Below are 12849 nucleotides of genomic sequence, written 5' to 3'. Positions count from 1 at the left end.
CCCGTCTGTATCTAAATTCGAGTTGTGTGTATCCTCTTCTCTCTTCTCACCCTTAGCCTCTGCTCCTGCTCCTCATACTGCCTCCCCAGCTCCGCCTTTCTGACAACAGAACAGCCCATCGCTGTCTTTTTCTCTCAGTTTCTATTTAGTACACACACACACACACACACACACACACACACACACACACACACGCGAGGCCAGGGCCGGCTCCTCCCACTCATCCATAGTCCCATGAAAAACACAGAGTGAGGGAGGCCCAGACAGAAGAGAGAGAGGGGGAGAGAGGGAGGGAGAGGGAGGAGCATAGCTGCGCTGAGGCCGAGCCCCTCTATGCTTCAGCACGCAGAGTGGAGCAGACGGCAACAGCCACACAAACACACTCCACACACCACCTACACCACCACCACCACCCGCGCCACCGCCGCCACCACCACACTGTGACGGCTGGAGGCGCAGTGGGGAGCAAGCCGTCAGGGACAGAGCTTGAGAAGAAAGAGAGGGATCGCAGAGGGAAAGAAGGAGCCAGTTGGAGGAGGCACCTTGTGGATCAGAGGGGATTTTCCTCCTGTGCGCTTCTGGACAGGACTATCTGCTTCTCCCTGAGCAAAAGGAGTTTTTACCGAGGCTTTTTCTTTCTGCTCATCCTCCAAGCGCCGGGCTCCAGCCGTATCTACCTATCTATCCCGGAGCTTAACAAAACAGGGAGGGAGTGTGAGAGAGACAGAGAGAGAGAGAGAGTAAGAATAAAGGCACAGCTTCAGCTCAAGACCACCCTTTCCTCGTCGCCCTCCTCCTCCTCCTTTTCTCTCTCTAGCTCCACATCCATGTGTGAGTTCATTGCCGATTTCACTGTCTTTTGAAGATAGAGCAGAGGACAGCTCGCATTCTCCAGGATACCTCCCAGCCCCCAGTGGGATCCGGGTCTGGTGTGAGAGAGAGGGAGCGAGAACCAGACAGGAAAACTGATACACAGGAAGAAGGAAAGAGACTGGGAGAGACAAGAGTAAGAGACGCCCGAGAGCACATTGAGGGGCATGTTCAGGGCAGCAGAGAAGAACAGTCAGTCAGATTTTTAGAGAGAAGAGTGCAAGGAACCGGCAACCGGATCCCATCCATTGCTCCCTCCTCCTCTTCCTCATCGTCCTTTTCTTCTTCCCTCTCCTTTTACCCTCTCTCCTTCCTCCGTCGCTCCTCAATTCTCCCTTTTGTTTCCGTGGATGCCTCCTACAGACCTTTTTAATATCTTCCTTTCCACACCTCCTGCCCCCCAAAGCCTTTTTTTTTTTGCGGCCACTCCGGATTTCTCTCCGTCTCTCTTTCCGGACCTGTCTCGCTTTGTGAGGTTCACCGTGGGCTCCCAGACAAGTAGAGTGACTGAAATCCCGAGTGCTCTGTGTCCTCACCGTCCCTCCCTTCCTCGGTGCGTTCATCACATAAACGCACACCTTGATAGGAGGAGAGCGCTCCCTCTCTGAATCCTCCGCTCTTGGAAGCAGTCGTCTGGAGGATCCACGCCGTCTTCACCTGCGAGCTTCTATCTCCAGCCTCCTGCGCCTTCAATTGGATTCCAGCTACATGGGAAAACGTTTGGAGCAGCAGCAAATGTACCCCCACTACACCTACTATTACCCCCACTATCTCCAGACCAAGGTAGGATGGTCCGGCCCGGTTGACCTATTTTAACAAGCTCTAAACTCCCAGGGGAGAAAAACCTGTTTGTGCGTTGAAAGTACTCATCGGCTGTTTGTCTTGCAACCGTCCTTTTGATTACCTCTATCTTCCCTATCTGCTGTCCCTTTAATTCTCCTTCGCAATACGTGCAGGATGGTCTCAAGTGTATTATTCTCCCCCCAAGAAAGTTGAATTCCTTAATTGATGCACCAAAGGGGATCAGTCAAAAGACCCAAATTTGTTTAAAAAAAGTAAATGCTGAAATTGTCTCAGCATGCCAAATGACACCACGTCCCTTCGCACGCATCTGTCTCCGAGCGGGGCAGCATTGGTGTCACTCAGCTTCTCCATTCACGCTGAGCACTTGACCCCATCCTCCCAACCCCACCGGCTCCAAGTTCAAGTTCAGGGCAAGAGGCCCACCCTTCCCTCGGCCACATGTTTTCTCTCCTACTTTGTCCCTCTCCCGCTCTGTCACTCCGAACCCCCCCAACGCCCCTTCTACCCCTCCCCTTTACTGCCCCCCCCCTTCCTCCCCCCAGGCTATATACTCACCCATGATCCCACGCCGCAGACAAACCTGAGATCAGATGGAACCTGATACACTTATCCGTTTATCCAGGGTACAGAGTACAGAAAACAGAGCTCATTTTTTTCTTTCTTTGTTCTTTCCTTACATTCCTACTTTGTTACCCCCACATAGTGTGCATACACAGATCATCACACACACACACAATATATATTACACTCTTCTACCACCAAGAACAGGGAAATGGATCGCTGAGGCTTGATCGATGGCTACTGCATCACATTGCCAGGCCAGCCATTCCCTTTGTTTACTGTGATTCATTTGTTTTTTCTTCTGTGTGATAGTAAGTGTGGGGAGTTGGCAGGTTTGTTGCTTTTTTTTTAGTAAATGTGTGCATGTCAGTAGGCAAGAGAGGTGGAGGGAGATACAAAGACAAACGTGTAGGAGTGGGATGCTGTGAGAGTAGAGAGATCGTGGTATCGGGTGGACAAAGTGTGGGAGGAACAGGTACAAAAATGATTGCTCCACCAACAAAATAGGCCATGGCGGTATATCTAGTACAATTGTGAAGTCCTTAAATACTTTATTTGAACCAAATGGCACGTAGGTTAAATGGTCTCACTAAAGTTTATTTCCCCCAATTCTAATCCAGAACAGAAACACTCGAAGAGGATGTTTGTCTGCTTTCAAGTTTCTAATTTAAGAGACTGATACTCATCAAGCAAACATTGGTTTATCAGTGGGGAGGAATAAGTAATAATCCTATAGATAGATATATATCTATAGGAATAAGTAGTTTTAACATAATTATACAATTGTTACACATTTTTTAAAACCGTATAAAAGTTTTTTAGGATGAAAAGATATTTTCTGTTATTCAACACAGCCGAGTGCTCGCTGGCCCAAATGAAGAACCATATTCATTGGCAGCTCCACGGCTGCAGCTCTTCAACTTTAATTCACAAAAGAAGATTCATATTTCTAATTAACTACAGGATATTTTTGCAGATGACCTTAGCAGATCCCATTTGCAGCATGTCCACGTTACAGACATAGTTGATGCACATCTGTGACCTGTCTGATGTTTTTAAGAATGTGCTCACGATGAGCAATAAGATGTTGGTACCTTTTGTCATGACAAGCAAGTCTTTCTGTTTCCTAATCTGGAAGCGTAAATGTATTTCTGTGACTGCATAACACAAATAAAACTCCAAAGAACTGTCTGGTAATTGTATTTCGGAAAAGGTGTTTCTTTTTCTTAATATTTTAATTGGAATGACAAAATACGATTCATCTTCTTGATACAGCTTTTGCCTTTTAAACTTTCCCAGCCAATTTTTTTTGTAGCCGTTTCATCATTTATTCCATGGCCGCACTAATGCTGCGTGTTGACACAAGACAATGGTTGTGATTGCATCAGATTCAAAATGAATCAAATTCTAATTTTCTAGCAATAAGAAATAAGCATTTTTCTTACCCACCCTGTCAGTTGATCAACCCGTTTCCACTCACAGGGTGATTGTAGGTTTATTACACAGGCTATTACGCTGTATCTTTATGTGTGCAGATGTCACCGTGTCACACTGCTGCTATTCATCTATCAGTTCAAGGTCAAGTCATTTTTCTGAAGTATCTGCAACAGGAATATGGCCCAGACCATCGCTTGATTCCGTGCACTCCATCCATCCCTGCCTCCCTTCAGCCCTCCCTCTGTCCCTCTGCTTTCAAGGTCAAATCAAATTGGATCCCACCCTCCCTAGTGTTTCCTGTCGATGGCGCCTGGGTTTGTGTGTGTGAGTGTGTGTCCGCATATCCATCCACGTATTAATAAACCGACATCTGTGCGTCAGCTTTGTTTACGTGACTGTACACGAGCCGGTAACTGTCCGTCAATGAACGTGTGGGCAAGGACTGATTATATTTGCTCACGTTCACGCGTGTGCAGGTCTGTATGTGCATGTGTGTGTGTGTGGCCTCTGAACATTGACTCCTTCTGACCCCTCCTCTGTGCAGCTTGTTGTCATTAAAGCTCCAGTGATTCCCAGAGGATCAGTTCTGTGTGTGTGTGTGTGTGTGTGTGTGTGTGTGTGTGTGTGTGTTTCAGAGGCCCCACAGAATATTCCATTATACGTCTATATGGACCTTGACAACAAGCCAGTGTTTGATCTGCCTGTGCTGCTCTCTGACTTCAAATGCGTGTGTGTGTGTGTGTGTGTGTGTGCGCGCGTCCATGTAAATGTTTGAGTGAGAGTGTGCAGGTGGTTGTAAGACTCTGTGCAATGAACAAGAGCAGATCAGTACTTACTAGTTGTATTTATTGTATGGCCGCTTTTTGGCTCAATTTGGCTTGGCGACCTGATTGGAGATGTAAATGGCCTCCTCAACCATTTGTGTGCGTGTGTGTGTGTGTCTGTCTCTGCATATGTGCCCCCTTCAACGTCTTACAAGCTCACTCACAAAGCGCACACATGCACCAACGTCCAACACGGACGGTTTTAAAACGACTAGCTACAACTAACAATGCTTATCACGATGACAAAGTGTGGCCATTAAACAGAGAGCTGCACTTGCTCTGCCTCCATAATGGGTTGTAGGAACAGGTAATGTACATTAGTAGGTAGGACGGGACGGGGTCCTCTTACGTCAGCCTAGCAGCGCTTTAAGAAGGTTTCTAGTGCTCGCAGAGAACGCACAGCTGCATTTCTTTAGGGTTTTCTTGCCAATGTGAGCTGGTTTCAGTCTGCGCCTTGTTGATTCCCACTCTTTGGCATTGCATACTGAAGGCATTTTTTGACACTTGCAATCTGTAAAATCTCTAATTGGACCAAATGAAAGTGCTAAACAAATTATTGTAGCTTGTGATTATTGCATGTGACTGTTGTTGGGGTGGAATGTGTCATTACTGGAAATTACACAGCAATAGTCAAATTTAACAGGTTGTCTTTTTTTAACTGAGGAAAATTTGCATTCATGCAGTCAAGCTCTGATAGTTGGTAATTATATATGAATCTCATAAAATAAGGATAAAGGTATACTTACCCCCCTTAATGTCTCCATTTCTCTTCGCGCAAGCATTGTTGGCACTACTTTTTAGTTTAGTTAGATTTTTTGTTTCATCATTAATATTTCATTTGCATACTTGACTTGTTTGTCATGTGAAGTATGAATATCACTCATACTGGTTAACATTTTGAAATCATTGAACAGCACTACTTGGTTAATGTAGGTAAACACTCATTGTTTTGGTTAAAATAAGTACTTTTCTTACATAAACTAAGCTGCATGGACAACTCAAGTATCCATCGTAAATTAGTCTTCTGCCGACTTTTGGTTTCACACGTGACAAGCGCCGTTATCACGGGTGAAGGTTGACAAGACTTCTGGAGCACACTCCCAGAGAGTCTAATAACGCCGTTACGCATGAATTGACTGAAGAAATTAAAGTGTTATTCACACTACGCGTTAACACAGGCTGTGTTCTGTATAGATGATTGAACCTCTGAAATGCAGCAGTGCTATTCGTGTTTTAAATATGCAGAGCCTCTCGATGATGACTGACGGAGGACATAAATCTTTCATGATAGTCGTTAGGAGTAAGATAAGAAAGGAAGAAAAAAAAAAAAGTTGCATTATCAATCAGCCGATCGTTAGTTTGCCGCAGAAAAGTGTGCTAATATGCTGAGCAGCACACGAGGAGCTTCAATTAGGGTAATGAGCAGCAGCATTCAGCTGATATCAAAGTAATGGCACATGTGGACACGCCTGGCTGTCTAAATAGAATATTTCATCTTTCAAAAATACGATTTTCACATTGAATTACTCTCTGTTACAGTATGCGCTCAATAAATGTGGTCAGTTTTAGGCCGAGCTGTGTTGAATAAACACCACGAAGATAGGACGAAGACAAGGGTACAAACATGGAGATTCCCACGGGCAAAGTCATTCACTTTTGCACTGTGCTGATCTTTATGTCCTTCCTTTATTATCACATCCTTCCTTCCTTCCTTCCTTGTTTACTTCCAAGCTTCTTTTCCTCGTCACGTCAAACAATGAAGCACTTGAAAGCCAGCATAAATTATGCAGCACGCACACACACACGTGCATACAGACAGTGAACAGTGTGTGTAGTGCGGGGTGCAAAGTAAACAGAGGGTATGGGTTTTATAGCGTTGCATTCTGCTCATGCCCTGTTTGCCCTTTCACATCTGCCCGCCTGCATCAGTTGAGGTTTTACAAGCAACACCATTGTCATGTGCTTGTTGTTTAAGACGGCGCTTTTCTGTTTGTATCTCAGCGCTGCTCTTGATGCCATCATATGCCAATGTAGAGAATGTAGAAAAGCCTTGTGCTGCCGCCTTTTTAAAGCCGTTCCCAACACTCTTGCTCACTCCGTTCCCTGCTTTTTCTCTACTCTCTCTCCCTCTTTTCCTGCCTCTCTCTCACACTCTCTCTCTCCTACCATCTGTTCAGTGTGCCAGGCCTGGGTAGTTTTTACTGCTTAAAAGGGACTCTACTCCACCACCACTAACCACCCATATATGTCCATTTATTGTTCTCCGTGGGCTGTTCTATTCTTGTCCCAGTACAGTGGCGGACGCTGACCCGTGCCTTGCTGCGTTGAATAGGAGTCAAAAAGCTTAAGCTGGTCGGCGCACGCACCGAGGGTTGAGAGAGGCTGCCGGAGTCTGCAGGAGAACATCCGTAAAGGACGGAGAGGGAAAGGTGCACGGAGGAGAAGAAGGGGATGTGAAGGAGAGCGGAGTGAGATGTATCAGAAAGAGAACAGATGGTGGTAGCAAAAGGAATTTGAAATAAGAGATCGAGGTCCAAGGGGAAATGGAGAGCGGAGCAGCGAAGGAGAAAGAAGTTGTCGGTCGGGTTAGGGAATAATGGTGCTGCTGCATTTTTAATAGTTGGCCACTTTGTAGAGACCCTGGTCTAATGGATTCACTTCCTTAAAAGCGCCTGTCGGGGCCCTCTACCTCACACCACGGGGGGCCGCCAGAGGTTTTGGGGACCACTATATCACATTGGGCCCAACCAGCACAGGACAAGCCCATATCTTACACCATACCCACACCCCCAGAGCCGTGAGGACCCATTCAAAGCTTGCAACAATTCTGCACAGGTTGGAATTTGCTATGTGTACATTTTTTCCAGTCAAAAATGAATTTCAATGGAAAAATGATCTACTATATGTTATCCTTTAATATGATAGTATTTGTAATGGCACAAAAAAATGTACTAATTTACTACCGACTGACAAGTCCTTCCACACACTACTGCTCGTCTCACTGTTAGGAGCCGGGCTGGTTCAGTGGTAGGGCGATGGAGGGGCCGGTACTGGGGGGGTCTGGCACAACCCAGTAGCCGCGACATCTGATCACACTAATACTAATAGCCTGCATTGATTGAATGTCGACTCTTTGAGATGTGCCGGCTTTAAGAACAACGTGCTAAGTGCCTGACCAAGACTTTATCCGGGGATGAAAGGCTGCCTGCTATTTTAGGTGTGTGTGTGTGTAATGTGTGGTGTCGAGGGTACGGCCCATGACCGCGGAGCTAATCTTCTTTCTGGAGATAGAAAAACATTCAGTCCAAGTTGCCTGTGCAAATGCCTCTATCAGTGTGTTATTATATGGACTGGCCTTCAACTATACAGTGAATGCTCAGACTCCTCGCATCCATTCATGACTAAATATATTATAAATATATATAATGTTTTTGAAACTGTGCGCTGAACTGATGCTTTCATTCATTCCGAATGATTTGAGTTCGCATGGTACGGATTTAAAGAAGAGCAGAGAACGAGGCCACGCTCTCTGTGAGTTGTAATTCTCGCTTCTCCGCTCTTTGTTAACCGGGTGGTGGCGTGTTAGTTAACGCGAGTCTCTCTGCGGACCCCCACAGGCTAGTTCACGGCCGCCGCACTGCACTTTGGTCATACGGCGTTTACAAACAATGGTGGTCCCCCCCGGCCCGATGGCGGGGGATGTAAGTGTAGCGCCACGGTGTGTTCCAGTCTGTGCCAGCTGGTGGTGACGGCCTGCAAAGTGTGTGATGTTGAAGGATTTGTCTTCTGATTCATATTTCAAATTTGTTTGACATATTTTTTCATGACCGGAGTCAGACCGTAACAAGAGTTCTATAAAATGGTTTCTCCACGTCTCAACACGCATCCTTTGTTCACTTGACGTTATAAACTACAACTCGCCTCCAACTCATTTATTGTTTTCGACTTCAGGACATATTAGTAAAGCAAACGATTCATGATTATGTTGGTTCGTAGGGCCCCTACCTATCTTATTAAGGCTCATTAGCCGACTTGTGGGGGAACCACAAAACCTGTTGACCCGCAATTGCAGACGGTGTGTTTGTGAATTTATTATCTCCCTCCTCCAATTACCCCTAAATTGATCCAGTATAATCCGGATGCTTGTTTTGTTTCTTCATAAATAAGATTAGATTTTCAAATGTAAGCTGGCTATTATTCAGACTTAACCACATCTGTTAGTCATCTGTAATGAATTGTGCATCTAAGTACTCCATATCATCCTGGTTTGAATTGTCAGGGATAAAAAAATGTTGGAAGAAAACAATTATCAATAAAGCCGACGTTTTAGTTGTTTACGTGTAAACAAATTCAAATTGACAAGCATTTCTACATTGTATTCAGACAAGTTGTTATTTGAGTGTAAACGAGAACAATTATAATATTTTGTGTTCACAGAGCGAATATATTTATATAATTGAAACATCCATTCATCCATTATTTGCATGCAAACTGCATAAAATATCATTATTACGATCAACGCTGGGATTTCTTATCATTACTGGGTGTGGGGTGGTGATGTGGGTGGGGGGGTTGTGCGTTGGTGGGCGAGTGATCCTACTCCCGGGACCAGAAACATAATTGAAAGAATCTCCTGAAGGGATTTCCCCCCATGTGCTGTTCTTTGTCCTACTTAGATGTTGCCTCCTTCTGTATCCCTCCTCTATTTTCCAATCATACTCTCACCTCTCTCTTTGTTTCTCTTCCCGTTTCTATTTTTGTCTTAGAGCCTTGCAGGTCAGACGTGTTTAAGGAATATTCCACCCCTGAATACTTTTCTTACCATAGGAATTGAACTCAATGTCCCAGTCATGTTGTCATTTACTTTTTCGTTCCCTTTTCATCTCAAAGAAAAACGTTTAACATCCTCCAATAAAGTGGACATTTTGCTTCCATCCCTTTGCGGAGAGCGTGGAGTAATTAAGGTAGTGGTAGATGTAGTGAAGAGTCTGACTCTTCAGTGGAGAAAATGTAAAAAACAAACTGATTATCTTTTTCCACATATCATGGAAGAAAGCCTCCTCGTCTTGGGGACTTGATGGCATAAGCCTGAACATGTTGTTTCCTCCTCTGACAGTTGGTTCACTACACCTGGTCCCAGTAAACGCGTGCAGGTCACCAATGACTACAAATATATCCCTACGTGTTTTATGCACATTTCACACACATATAGGTTCTTTTGGTTAACATTCTCTATTCCAAAAGATTCACAGTGCATGAGTATAACTACAACGGATATGCTTTACTACTGTCATCATTTCTTAGATGTGGGCATGGACCAGAATCATTAAGCACATGAAAGGGTGATTATCAAAGTTCATTTATAATTCTACATAAAGGGGGTTATGCTGTAGCTAACGAAGCAATGCTAAACATGCATTGTGAATGATCTGTAGCGGCTTCCTTTTCTTTTTCAGGAACACAAATCTTGAAAAGCCGTTTCCTTTTTAAACTTCCAGCTCACCTCGATCACGGTCTGATATTTGTTAATTACAATAATACAGACATTCCCAGCACCGCTCACATTACAGAGTGTTGTGATAGTGCTATCAATGTATTCGTGTTTTCTGAACCAATATTGCCTGTACTGAAAGATAGCTGCCCCCACCGAGCCCCATTAAAGGTGTCGACAAAGTAAAAATAAAGGCGTCCTGAAGGATAAAATGTGCAGCCTGTATGATAGATAAAAAAAACAAGACCTCCGTTTGCCAAGATTTCAGGGAGGCATCCGAGCGATTAGTATCAAATTCAAAACAAACTACTTTGATGGTCTGAAGCCTTAAACCATTCGTTCATTTCTATCTGTTTGTTTTGCTGCAATGTTGCCATCTGCTTTCACTGATATTAAAGAATAAGAACAGAAATGTTGTTTGTAAGGAATGATACGTTCCTCAGATATATTATCTAACCACAAAACAAACTTAACATCTTGCAGTTTCTTCCAGCAGGAGGCTGAATTACTGCGTGTTCGAGCTTCCCCAAACAGGCCCCCCACCGTTTAATGTCAAGGTAGTCTCCAACAATAACACTTCATTGGATAATTTGTTTGCAGATCTGTCTTTCCATGTTAGTCTCTCCATCAGGAGACTGACAGTTGAGGGGAAAAAATAACATTTCCAGTGATCTAAAATACCTATTGAAGCCCTACACGGACGGTGCCTTCCCTTCCGTACTCAAGTGTCTCACTTTACTGGCTGCTAAACAATGATCGGGCTTAAATCTGTGTCACTCACCTGAAGCACGCAGGACACTTTTATGTCGCCAGCAGCACGGAAGGACCGCTCAAAGTATCAACAAACTCTGGAGCTCAACATCTGTACTTATTCTTTCTCAGTCCGGGAGGAATACATAAAAAACACAGTTAAACTCCATAAAACTGCCAGCGTACTCCCTTACGGACAGTTTAGCCTGTTTACAGACACACTCTTGTCCCAAAGCCAAAGGTGGCTGGCAAGGCCAAACCGCTCCTATTTCCTACTAATGAAATCCTAAATAAAACCCCCCCTCCAAATACACACAATTGTACAAAGTACAAACACAGACACCCACTCTCCAGGGATCTGGTGCACGCACACTCACACTCACAGAACCCCTGCAGTCCCAGCCAGAGATTATCCAAGGAAAACACTCCTTTTGTTCAGCCACAGTCAAATTACTTTTCACAGCTCTTGTGCTTTTATCTGAGCTGCCTACGTAACTGTGTGTGTGTGTGTGTGTGTGTGTGTGTGTGTGTGCGCGCATGCTCACAGGGGTATGCATGTTGAGGCAGTCCAAACATAAGCTGTTGCTGATTGCAGTGAGCACATCCTAAGCAAATGGTTACTGATGACTTAGTAAGCGGTTTATATTGCCTTTGTTTTGTGTGTGTGTGTGTGTGTGTGTGTTTGTGTGTGCGAGATTGCGTGTGTACGTCTCCTCATACACTAGTGACTTTCTAAAGATAGAACACCACCAGATCACCTCGTTGGCAGGCCGGTCCGGTGTTTGCCACATTTCAACTGGACACTCACAAATACAGATGCTGATGCTTATAAACATGTTCCAAGTTGCACTTCCTGTCGGCCCACTGCTCCTCCAACTCCAACGACACCAACCCACTCGGTCAAGAAACATTTGGGAAGTTTTGGCAGTTTTACTTTGGCTTAAATGTAACCGAACCTTCACCACAGGGTTGACGGATCAGGCAAATCGCTCTCGTGCGCGCAGTGGCGTGTCTGAAGAGCGACCGCTCTTGTTCTTACGGTGCGAGGACTTGCGCGGCGTTCAGGGAGACCTCTGAAATGACTGCCAATGTACAGTCACACTTTGTGTTCTGTGGATAATTCATTTCTAGGGTACCAACTCTCAGCCTGGGCAACGGCCAACTCAGTTGACTGGGCACAGATTGTGAAGCCACATTCGGCTTCTATTCATTCACACTGCCGGCTCCCCTCAGAGACTACCAGTCTCTTTCAAAGTTGTGTGAGAGTTTGTTGTGTGCAAGTATGTTTTGGGGTGTGACCGCCAGTTTGTGCCAATGTGTGAGCGTGAGAGTGCTGTGCGATGTGGGCCGGTGCCTGAGACGCAGAGAGATGAGGGGGAGAGTGCCAACGTGAGAGATAAACAGAGACTAACAACGTAAGGGGAGAAGTGAAGCGTGTGCCCGTGCGTTCCTGCCCATGTGCACGCGTGTGCCGAGGGTGCAAACTAGCTTTGTAGCTCTCAGTGAAGTGTTGATTTAAGTGGAAGTGGAGGGAGACGATGGGATAAAAGGCCTGACTAGATTAGGCTGGCACACACTACTGAGGCCGGGCTATACTGCCCGGTCTTGCAGCGCACTCTCGACTGAGTGCATGCGTGTGCGTGTGTGTGTGAGAGACACACACACACACACACTCAAGTTGGGATTTGTATGTGCAACTGTTGGATGCAGTTGCTCTAGTGCTGGTATTGGTGCAGATTGGCACAGCCACCGCGGGCCCTATAATAGGCAGCGAGGACACTAATCACATGTCCGTCATCTCTGCAATATCGCTCGCTGTGCACAGTGAGTGTGACCAAGTGCCACTGAAGACAGGTGGCGTGTGCGTCCCCACTGAATTCTACCGATTCTTTGGAGGGGAGATGGAAAGTACATTACAGAATTTTCAGCTGTTTTTTTCTGTCAATCCTTTAATGTACTTAACATCTTGCAGTTTCTGCCAGCAGGAGGCTGAATTACTGCGCGTTCGAGCTTCCCCAAACAGACCCCCCCCCCACTGTTTAAGTCAAAGTAGTCTCCAACAATCACAGTTCATTGGATGATTTGTAAGCAGAACTGTCTTTCTATGTTGGT

At 45.3% G+C, this 12849-nt stretch overlaps 1 protein-coding gene across 2 annotated transcripts in view; it reads left to right on the top strand.

Moving 5' to 3' along the window:
* The first annotated feature begins 258 nt into the window (after window positions 1-258).
* Window positions 259-12849, top strand: part of LOC120811217 (RNA-binding motif, single-stranded-interacting protein 3) — an 89491-nt gene continuing 76900 nt past the window's right edge. For both annotated transcript variants that reach the window (XM_040166460.2, XM_078094165.1), the window contains exon 1: window positions 259-1653. In XM_040166460.2, coding sequence (XP_040022394.1) covers window positions 1579-1653 — 75 coding nt within the window. In that variant the 5' untranslated portion in view covers window positions 259-1578. The remainder of the gene's footprint in view (window positions 1654-12849) is intronic.

Source organism: Gasterosteus aculeatus, chromosome 20 (genome assembly GCF_964276395.1).
Source record: "Gasterosteus aculeatus chromosome 20, fGasAcu3.hap1.1, whole genome shotgun sequence".
Taxonomy (NCBI): domain Eukaryota; kingdom Metazoa; phylum Chordata; class Actinopteri; order Perciformes; family Gasterosteidae; genus Gasterosteus; species Gasterosteus aculeatus.
This window is presented reverse-complemented; position numbering and strand designations above follow the sequence as displayed.